This window comes from Chelonoidis abingdonii, chromosome 3 (assembly GCF_003597395.2).
Source record: "Chelonoidis abingdonii isolate Lonesome George chromosome 3, CheloAbing_2.0, whole genome shotgun sequence".
Classification (NCBI taxonomy): domain Eukaryota; kingdom Metazoa; phylum Chordata; order Testudines; family Testudinidae; genus Chelonoidis; species Chelonoidis abingdonii.
Genome location: NC_133771.1, coordinates 10044774 through 10055992, shown reverse-complemented (window position 1 = coordinate 10055992; position 11219 = coordinate 10044774). Strand labels below are relative to the sequence as shown.

At 43.7% G+C, this 11219-nt stretch overlaps 1 protein-coding gene across 1 annotated transcript in view; it reads right to left on the bottom strand.

Moving 5' to 3' along the window:
- LOC116815285 (L-threonine 3-dehydrogenase, mitochondrial-like) overlaps positions 1-4574 on the bottom strand; it is a 15358-nt gene extending 10784 nt beyond the window's left edge. The window contains exons 1-3 of the mRNA XM_032763507.2: positions 4380-4574; positions 3877-3919; positions 395-465 (exon numbers count right to left, since the gene is read on the bottom strand). Coding sequence (XP_032619398.1) covers positions 395-465; positions 3877-3919; positions 4380-4563 — 298 coding nt within the window. The 5' untranslated portion in view covers positions 4564-4574. The remainder of the gene's footprint in view (positions 1-394; positions 466-3876; positions 3920-4379) is intronic.
- Positions 4575-11219: the final 6645 nt, after the last annotated feature.

The window sequence follows — 11219 nt, the reverse complement described above, 5'->3', positions numbered from 1 at the left end:
AAAGGGGGTTCCAAAGAGGATGGATCTAGACTGTTCTCAGTGGTGGCGGATGACAGAACAAGGAGTAATGGTCTCAAGTTGCAGTGGGGGAGGTTTAGATTGGATATTAGGAAAAACTTTCACTAGAAGGGTGGTGAACCACTGGAATAGGTTACCGAGGGAGGTGGTGGAATCTCCATCCTTAGAGGTTTTTAAGGCCCTGGCTGGGATGACTTAGTTGGGGATTGGTCCTGCTTTGAGCAGGGGATTGGACTAGATGATTCCCTGAGGTCCCTTCCAACCCTGATATTCTATGATTCTATATATAGTTCAAATGCCTGGCTGTGTCTTGCTGCAGATGAGCAAGATCAGAGGCAATAGGAAGACTTCTCTATACGCTAATCCAGTCACTTACCATTATAAAAGACATCATCTGGTGGTTTTCTAATGTCAGACAGGATCACGTTGTTTTTTCCGAAACGCTTCCTGAAAAGGAAGGCACATGGTACAATTAGTTTGTACTCTTCAAGATAATGTGCCAGTCACTGTTCTGCTACAGTAGTTTTAATAGGAACTAATCTGGAGAAGTCATTTGGGCAGAGTACATTTTATGACTTTGTCCAGTGCAAGCACTGATGTCCATCTATCTTATTAATTCTCAAGGTACGTCTACATTACAGCCGCTGCAGTGGTACAGCTACTACTCCTGGGGGAAGTATGTACCAAAAAATCTGCAATGAAAAACTAAAATTTCTGTGCACAATGTCTTAAAATACTGCAAAATTCTGCGTATATTATATGTCAAAACACCACAATATAATCACACCAGTTTCAATTATTTTTGGTCATTTATTTCAAAATACCTGTCAGCAAGTATGTCTGTAACAATACAGACAACAAAAAAGATTCAGGAAATGTTTTTTGACAAATAGATTCCTTACTAGGCATATTAATACAGAACTGAGTAATAATTCATTTAAACTACAATACAGAACCGTATTCCCCACACCCTGCAGAAGCAGTGCAAAGGCTTGCAGGAGTGAGGGGTAACAGAGGAGCTGAGGAAGAGGGAAGTAAATTGCTTAGAAGGAGCCTGGGCATGAACTTGGAGGGTTGTTGGGTATGGTGGAAAAAGTACAGAACAGGTGTTTTTGGGAGGCAGGGAGGGATTTTTAGGGCTCTTCCCCCATGCAAACCATGGCTGACCCCTAGCCTCTCCCATTCAGTCAGGCACATCACCCTTGTCCCCATATGTTCCTGCATCCCTATGTGTCCTTGCACCTCCATCTGTGTTCCTCCACCTCGACCCAGACACCCACTTCCTCCCATTCCCATGTGGCCCTGCACCCCATCCCCTTGTCCCCATGTGTCTGTGCCCCCACTCAGCCACTCCCCTGTCCCTATGTGGCCCTGTACCTCCTCCCCTATCACCAATGGCCCTGCGCCTCACTCCCCATCCCCATGTGTCTGTGCCCCCACTCAGCCACCCTCTGTCCTTGTATCCCTGCACCCCCTATGCTGTCATGTGGCAATGCACCTCCCTACCCTCTGTGGCACTGTGTGTCCACTCCCATTCAGCCCCTGCCCCAGTCTGTCCTCCCCCACTAGCCCTTCTGAGCCCCTGTCTGACACCCAGTAGCACCACACTCACTGCTCCTCATAGCCTGTCTCTTGACCTGGCCCAACAGGCTCTCTCTCTTCCCTAGCTGGTTGGGAGCTGCTGCTGTGTTCTATCACCACAGTGCCCTCTGTTGGGCAAAAGGCAGAATGGCACCAACATTTCAGCAGAAGCTTTTTTCTGTGTAAAATAATTACATTGTGCAATAATTATGTGCACACAGTAGTGAAGAATTCCCCAAGGAGTAAGCTACTGGGCTGCAGTTGTGTTGTCGTCGTAGAGTTGGTTCTTATATCAGTGGGAGGGTTTTTTCCCCCCCATCGATATAATTAATCTGCCTCTCCAAAAGGCGAAATCATAGCTAGGTTGACACATTAGGATAGGTTGGCCTAACTGTGTTGCACAAGGTCCAAAATTTTTCATAGCCTTGAGCAACACATCTAGGTTGATCTAACTTGTACGTGTAGACCAGGCTTCAGACTTGGTGTCAAAGTCTCTCTCTCCTCAGAAAATTTGCAAATAAAAACTAGGTTTAGTAGCAGTTAAAGGTTGCAGCAGCACACACCATCCACCCATGTTAAAAAATGCCAGTAAGATGTTAAAGAACATGTACATTCTTTTGCACATTGTTATTGCCTATGATATTGGGGGAGGCATGGCTCAGTGGTTTGAGCATTGGCCTGCTACACCCAGGGTTGTGAGCTCAGTCCTTGAGGGGGTCACTTAGGAACCTGGGGCAAAAAAATCAGTACTTGGTCCTGCTAGTGAAGGCAGGTGGTTGGACTCAATGACCTTTCAAGGTTCCTTCCAGCTCTATGAGATATAATATATGGAGAGAGATGTTACACTCAATACCATACTCCAGCACTCCTTAAGGTTTACATTTCCATCTCCAACAGATACCAGGAAGCAATAGGTAATCCTGCTTTACCAAACTGACACTCTAACACAAAACCTCAATAGTGACCTCATATACTTTTATATCAATATATAAGCATATTTGACATTCGGGAAGTTACTCTGCCTTAACATTGCTGAGGTCATTGCTAAGGTTTTGTGTTCGAGTGCAAGTCTGATAAAGCTGGGATACATATTGCTTTCTGGTATCCATTGAAGACAGAAGTGAAAGCTGCTCCCCCCCCCCCCCCAAAACAGCTTTTCAGACCGCCACACTGTCCTCACCGACTTTAGGGGATTTGTTTTGGTGCTCCCATTATGGCTAAAATGTTCTATAGACAAACACTACCTCTATGTATAGCTGATATCTAGGAATCAGCACATGAGATCAAGAACGTGGATGATGGACAGCTCCTAGAGTTTTAGATTTCTTGTGAATCAATACGAAGAAAAAAGTGAGATAATCCAGTGAAAAAGTGCCAGAAAGGATCATTTTATGCTCTCATTATTCTTTCTGCATCAATTCATTTTACATCAAACTACCATGAAAAATTCAATCATCAAAGTTTATATCTTACAGTTTCTTGCCCATTCAACTGTAAATAAAATCTTAACATTCCTGTTATCCTTAACTATGACGCAGCTATTGCACTATAAGAGATAGTAACTTAAAGGTAAATTTTTCTATCACTGAAATTCTCTTCAAGAAATACCATCAGTTATGGCAAGGTCCAAAAGTTTAGGTGTTTAGTAAGTTGGCAGGTTTTAGAAAACCCAAAGTGGTTCTCTAAAAAAAAAAAAAAAATATCAACAGAATTGTTGTTCATCAAAAAAGATGATGAAAAGAGAAACACAAATTAAACATTTGCCTGAGGTATTGGGAACTCAAACCCAGCAGTGTGATAGTGCATGAAAAACAAAAAAGGAAACCTACCACAAGCTAAGTCCTTAGATTCTCAAAATATATGCTTAACTTTATGCACCCAAGTAGTTTCATTGAACCCAATGACGTGATGTACAAAATTACATACATTTGCAGGACTAAGGCCAAAAATACCAATAAAAGGAAGGATGACTGGTCATTTTTCAGCTCTAAATTCAGTGAAAGGTATAAGAACAGACACAAAAGGTGTAAAATTAGGTTTTGAATTTTAGTTACAGCTTGGATTTCTGACGTAATAGCAGCAGTTCTAAGGATATTTTAAAATATGGACTTTTAAATTTTAAATGTCTCATTCAGCATTCTAAGATTCTTAGCTACAGTTTTCATAAGATTTTGGGTGCTCAACTTGAGACATTCAGCATAACTAGTCACTTCTGAAAATCTTGATCGTGGAGTTTTTAACTTCTTATATGTATAAAATTACAAAATCATAACATACCTCAAGAGTTTAGCGAGTCCCACCCCAAGTTGGCCCAGGCCCCCTAAAGAGGAAAAAAGAGATTGTAAAAACAAAAGCCAAGTCAAAGAAAAGATAATGATACTGAAATATTGACTGTTATTTATGTGTCCTTATAGACCAACAGAAGTTCAAAACTTAATACTTCAATTACATTGTTATGGGAACCAAAACAGAAGAGTTTTGTTTACACAGAACTAAGAAACTTAATATGCTATTTTAAGAGAAAAGGATGCTTTCACTAGATCTCTAAAATAAACTGGCCAAAAAGACCCCATTATAGTGCTAAATCTAACTGGGGGCATCAGGTACGTCTGCAATACAAAATAGTACATAAATAAATAAATAGAGAGATGAATACTCAAAACTCCTGGTTTTTTACATGGAATTTGTAGATGCTCAGCAACTCTCAGGATCAGGCCTTGGTAGAAAAAATGACTGCCAACGAGAAACAAAAATAAGAATGAAGTAATTAAATGACTAACCTGTAATTAATACTCGAGGATGATCAGTCTCTGAAAAAGATACTGAATGGAAGCTGGCATCTGAGGTCACCTGACGTGGTGAGACACCAATACATCTAACTGGCACAATGGAAGTCTGACATCCACAACCGGGGCTCTGTAGCAACTGACTAAGGGTTCTGCCCAAGTTCTTTACAATTGCCATTTTTGTCTTAAATATGCTGTGAGAAGAAGGAAAGTATTAGTCACAAATTAGTCTACCAAAAAAAACCAAACAGTTTCTCAACATTTAGAACTGTGTAGAACAATCTGTGTTTAAGGGAAGCTTTATGCAACCCCAGTTCTGTCTGAAGTACTGAAACTTGAACTAGTGCCATGACCTGCTAAATGCAGCATATTCATTCTATTTCATAAGGGTAGCATCACAAGCATGAGCAGAAGAAAATATTTACAAGTATAAAGAGTCCAGTGTAGCAGACAGTGAGAACCCAGGGTGGTGTCATTTCAGCTTTCTGCCTCAGTCCCTCTTCTGGTGAGCATCAGAAATCACCATTCCTACAGCAAATGGAGGCACAAGCTCAAAAAGCAACAGTACCTTTACTAGAGCCATGTCTACACGACGCCTTAAATTCGAATTAAACGGCATTAATTCGAATTTATGGTGCACCCGTCCACACAACACAGCCCTCTAATTCGAATTAAAGGGCTATTTAAATCGATTTTAGTACTCCTCCTAAACCACAGGAGTAACCCTAAAATCGATTTTACTAATTCGAATTTAGTGCTGTGTGGACGGAAATCGAAGTTAATGGCCTCCAGGAGCTATCCCACAGATCACCACTGACCACTCTGGACAGCACTCAAAACTCCTATGCACTGGCCAGGTAAACAGGAAAAGACCCGTGGAGGTTTGAATCAGTTTCCTGTTTGTCCACCATGGGGCTCTGAGCAGCAGTTAATCACGCTGCACCTTTAAAAATGCAGTCTCCTGAGAATAGAAAAAGAGCTCCAGCATGGACCACAGAAGAGCTTTTGGATCTCATTGCTATCTGGGGTGAGGATTCAGTGCTAACAGAACTCCGTTCGTCAAAACGGAATGAGAAAGTATTTGAAAGAATTTCAAAGTCTATGATTGCAAAAGGATACAGCAGGGACTCTTTGCAATGCAGGATTAAAGTGAAAGAACTGAGACAGGCATACCAGAAAACCAGAGAGGGAAACGGGAGATCTGGAGTTGCTCCTAAAACATGCAGGTTCTATGCAGAGCTACATGCAATTTTTGGGGGCTTGGCTACCAGTCGCCCATCCTTGATCGTGGATTCAGATGACCTGATTTCAGTTTCAACTGTGGCTGAGGATTCTGCAGAGGGGGAAGATCAGGAAGAGGTACATGAGGGAGACATTGCTGATACCACACAGCTCTCAATTACCAACAGCAGCCAGGAGTTGTTTCTGACCCAAGATTTAACCTTGCAGCAGGCTAATCAAGCCACTATCACAGAAAGTGAAGCCATGGAAGGGACCAGCGGTGAGTAAATGTTTAAATCAGTCATATTTAAAAACTAGCGTTTTTTAATTATCAATTTTTAAGCATGCGTTGTCATTTCTTTTTAGCCATTACAGTTACATGAAAAGTTCCTTAACATGTCTGGGGATGCAATGAAAATCCTCCCAAGAAATCTCCATGAATTGATATTGCAGGAAATCAAAGTGCCTTTTCAGTAAATTTTGGGGCAATGCTGCCTTAGCCGGTCCTCCAATGAAAGATGCTTTGCCCCTCCAGGCATGCATGCCTGAATTTGGAATCATTGCTTCACAAAGCATAGATGCATAAGCGCCAGGACTCTGATCACAGGCATGAAACATTCACTCTGCCTCTTGTGCTGTAACTCTCACCAGAGTTCTGTCGTTCATTGTGACCTGGTTTAAATAAGTAATTGCTTTGTCATTAGGAGAGAAAACATGGCCATTATGCTCCTGTAATGCCACTCGATGTAGCTGGGGGGAGGGGACTTGTGCTGCGATGATGCTTTAGCAGGAAGGGGTGAGACAACATAAAGACTTACCATGGCTGCTTGGAAGCAAATTTATAATGGTAGTACCAGCAAGCTGCATCTGTACTGTGCTCTGAGCCCAGGGACAGAGTCTCCCAGTATTAAAAGATGAAAAATGTGACCTTGCAGTGAAATCACATGTCCTGCGTAAGGTGCATAGTTTTGTGCTGTGTGAGTGAGTGGAATCATTGTTCTAAGAAATGTATCTTTTTACATACTTCTCTCTCTTACCTCCACCATACAGCTGTGCAGTGTTCTTTACTCACTACCCCATCTGCCAGGCTACCCAAGAGACAGAGGAAAAAGAGAACGAGAGACGAAATGTTTTCCGAAGTCATGGAAGTCAGCCACAGTAACACAGCTCATCATAGTGATTTGAAGGAACTGATAGCAAAATACAAGAAAGATGCCAGTGACCGGGAGGACAGGAGAGACGCTCGAGATGAGAGGTGGCGAGAGGAAGACCGGCAGGTAGAAGAGAGGTGGCGCAAGGAAGACAGGCAGGAAGATCAGAGGTGCAGGGAGGAAGATAGGCGCTGGCGTGATGGAACGCTGGAGCTGCTGCGTGATCACACTGATATCCTCAGACGCATGTTGATTGTTCAGGAACAGCAGCGGGGTTACAGAGTGCCACTGCAGTCCATGTTTAATCACCCTCCAAGCTCCCCAGGTTCCATATCTCCCTCACGCAGACGTGTTAGAACGCGTGGGGGAAGGCTTCCTGCACCAGCACACTCCACCCCCATGGAGAGCCCAACCAAAAGGCTGTAATGAAGCTGAAATGTATTTCATGGGCTTTTCCTTACCTGTGATCCTCCTCCCAAAGCACAGCTTTCAGGGATACCTAGATAAATCTGTGCCTCTGAATATAGTTCCTTTCTAATCAGACATACATCCAAAGGGGGGAGGGTGCTTTTATTACAGGGAATGATCCTTTAAAAATGAACGCATGTTTTTAAAGCAATAACAAATGAGTTTTAATAAAGATTAAATGATTTTTAAAACATACTGGCTTTCTTTCCTTCAGCCACATGTAATGAAAGGGTGGGGGGTTGATTTTGAAAGTCCTGCAGCAAGCTGTAAGTAAAGGGGGACGGTGGGTTGCTTACAGGGAGTCAATAGAGGCGGGAGTGTTCATCAAGGGCAAAGAAGCACTGCAATCACACCATACCCTGGCCCGCGACAAAACACATTTTCAGGGCTTCTCTGATGCGCACCGCCTCCTGGTGTGCTCTTCTAATCGCCCTGGTGTCTGGCTGCTCGTAGTCAGCGGCCAGGCGATTAGCCTCAGCCTCCCACCCCGCCATAAAGGTATCCCCCTTACTCTCACAGAGATTGTGGAGCACACAGCAAGCAGCAATAGCTACGGGGACATTCTTTGGGCTGAGGTCTGAGCGAGTGAGTAATGATCGAAAGCGCCCCTTTAAACGCCCAAATGCACACTCTACCACCATCCTGCACTTGCTCAGCCTGTAGTTGAACAGCTCCTGAGCACTGTCCAGGCTGCCTGTGTATGGCTTCATGAGCCACGGCATCAAGGGGTAGGCTGGGTCACCCAGGATAACGACAGGCATCTCAACATCGCCCACTGTTATTTTCTGGTCTGGGAAGTAATTTCCTTGATGCAGTCGTTTAAAGAGAGTACTGTTTCTGAAGACGCGCGCGTCATGAACCCTTCCTGGCCATCCCACGTGGATGCTGGTGAAACGTCCCTTGTGATCCACCAGTGCTTGCAGCACCATGGAAAAGTACCCCTTGCGGTTCACGTACTCGGCGCCCTGGTGCTCTGGGGCCAAGATAGGGATATGGGTTCCATCTATGGCCCCTCCACAGTTAGGGAATCCCATTGCAGCAAAGCCATCCACTATGACCTGCACGTTTCCCAGAGTCACAACCTTTCGTAGCAGCAGCTTAACGATTGCTTTGGCTACTTGCATCACAGCAGCCCCCACAGTAGATTTTCCCACTCCAAATTGATTCCTGACTGACCGGTAGCTGTCTGGAGTTGCAAGCTTCCAGAGGGCTATTGCCACTCGCTTCTCCACTGTGAGGGCTGCTCTCATCTTAGTATTATGGCATTTCAGGGCAGGGGAAAGCATGTCACAAAGTTCAAAGAAAGTGCTCTTACGCATGCGAAAGTTTTGCAGCCACTGGGAATCGTCCCACACCTGCAAAACTATGCGGTCCCACCAGTCTGTGCTTGTTTCCCGTGCCCAAAATCGGCGTTCAATGGGTAGAAGCTGCCCCATTACCAGCAGTAGCTCCAAAATGCTGGGTCCCACGGTTAGGGAGAAATCAGTCTCCATGTCGTCATCATCATCATCGCTCTTGTCGGTGCGCTGCCATAGCTGCCGCCTCCTCCTCCTCCTCCTCCTCCTCCTCCTACCCCTCTCCTCCTGAATTTGCAGTTCATGGCTCAGCATAGACAGCACGAGAGTGCGCGTGGTGTTTACAACTTGCACGATTGCGTTACTGATCTCAGCAGGGTCCATGGTCTCAGCAGGGTCCATGCTTGCTGTGCTATGGCGTTTGCTCTCTTCACCCAGGAAAAAAGGCGCGAAATGGTTGGCTGCTGCTGTCACAAAGGGAGGGGTGAGGCTGTACCCAGCACCACCCGGGACAATGTTTTTTGCCCCATCAGGCACTGGGCTCTCAACCAGGAAGTGGGAACTATGGGATAGCTGTGGAACAGCTACCCACAGTGCACCGCTCCTGAAATCGACGCAAGACGTGGGCCATGGACGCACAAATTCGATTTAAGATTCTTGGTGTGGACGCTCTAAATCGATTTTATAAATTCGGTTTTATAAAATCGATTTAGATAACTTCGATTTACTTCTGTCGTGTAGACAAGGCTTAGGATTGGAAGCTGTCACTACATAGGTTAAATGGATACACTCTAGAGCAGTGGTACCCAATGCAGTGCCTGCGGGCACCATGGCACCTGCCGGGGCATTTATGCGTGCCCACATAGTGCCCAGCATGGGAGAGAAGCTGCGGCCCCGTGCCTGCTGGAGACAGAGAACTCTGGAGCTGCAGGCTGCAGGCACCAGTGTTCTCTGTCCTCCCGGCTTCTCTCCGCACTGCCCAAAAACCAAAAAATCCTCACCGCCAAATGCTCTGACTCTGCAGAATGGACGGAATGTCGCCCCGTAGCACGTGCTGCCCCAGGCACATGCTTGTTCCACTGGTGCCTGGAGCCGGCCTTGTATGTGAGTAATTGTTGGCGCCTGCCACATTCTTCTGAAAACTACTGGCCACGAAAAGGTGGGGACCACTATTCTAGAGACTACTTAAGTCAACAAACAAACAAACAAACAAACATTCTCATGGCCTAGCTTTTCTTAACATTGCATCAAGAAGCAGCAATTACATCAGTGGAAATTGCAATAAGTCATCTGTGGAACATCCCTGTTCCCAAACACACCCTATTTACAGAATGAATGGAACCAGAGAAGCAAGCAAAAAGCAGAATGATTTATTATATATAAGGTTTCTGTTTCCAGGGTTTATTAAATCTCTTTTTTCAGGTTGTTGGTTTTTTTTTTTTAAAGCATTTCTTAGTTTTATGCAGATGTGAAAAACTGGGGGCTTTGAGGGAGCTCTCTCTTTGAATACATGGTAGTAAGTAACATACCCTAGTACACTTTAACATAATATTGTTTCAAACAACACTATGTTAAAGCACACTAGGGAGCCTTTAGTGCACACTAATAGGATCTACATGGAGCAATTAACATGCAACACATTAATGAACTAAATATCACCCCCCACAGACTGCATTATTGCTCCGTATAGACAAGTCCTTCGGCACAAGTTACCATTTCCAGTATTTTTCTGGTATTTAATAAAAATCTGTTTATTAGGATTGTGTGTCTTTATTGGCTAAAGCAAAAAATCAGAAGCCCTATTTATAGAGTCTAATCTACATAATTAACCCAATTGCTTTACAATCAAATACTGTTTTATAACAAAAATGGCACAGAGTGCATGCTCAATTATGAGGCCAGTCAAAAAGAGTGTGTCTGTCTCCACCTAGATCTATATCGAGGGAGGAAATGGAGGGAGACTGAGCACTGTACCCTTCTTTATTTACTTGAATAGTTAATATTTACTTGATTAGTGTTCACCTCTAGACAAGCCACAACATGCAAGTTATTAGATGGCAGACCCCCAAGAAATAAATCTTTATTACAGTCTCTTGTCGTGAAACCTCAATCAGGAGAATGGGTACATCCCAGTTTCTACTGTCTAGTCATCCTGTTTTTTCCAGCTATGTTCTGAGTGCCACCCTCTCATATATCATGTTACACTAATACCCATTCTATCCTATGCTTACTCATAATTAATTCACCCCTTTTCTCCTTATTTGAACTTCTATACTCCACTATTTAGGATCCTCACTTTTCAAAGGTTAATTATCCACCTATTTCACAATCATTAGCATTTGTATCACTAGCTGCTATGGCTTTACGGTGGTTAATATTTATGGCTGTCAGTTACATATGCTCCTTAAAAGTACCCTAAAATATCAATAACTTATTTGCAGTTTCTTATTTCATCCTAGTCAACTTATTTATTTAATTTGTTTATCATCAGTCTTCAGTCTAGCGACATCACAAGGTCACTTCTGTCATTTACTTATGTCAAGCTACACTTGAGCCTTTCCACTCATGCTTACTCTCAATATAGGTCCTTAGGCTAGGTCACTACTTGCATTGCAGCAGAAGCCACACCTTTAAGCATTACCTGAAATCCTACACATGCTACAGCAAGTATCCATTACGTATCCATTCTGAAATTACAC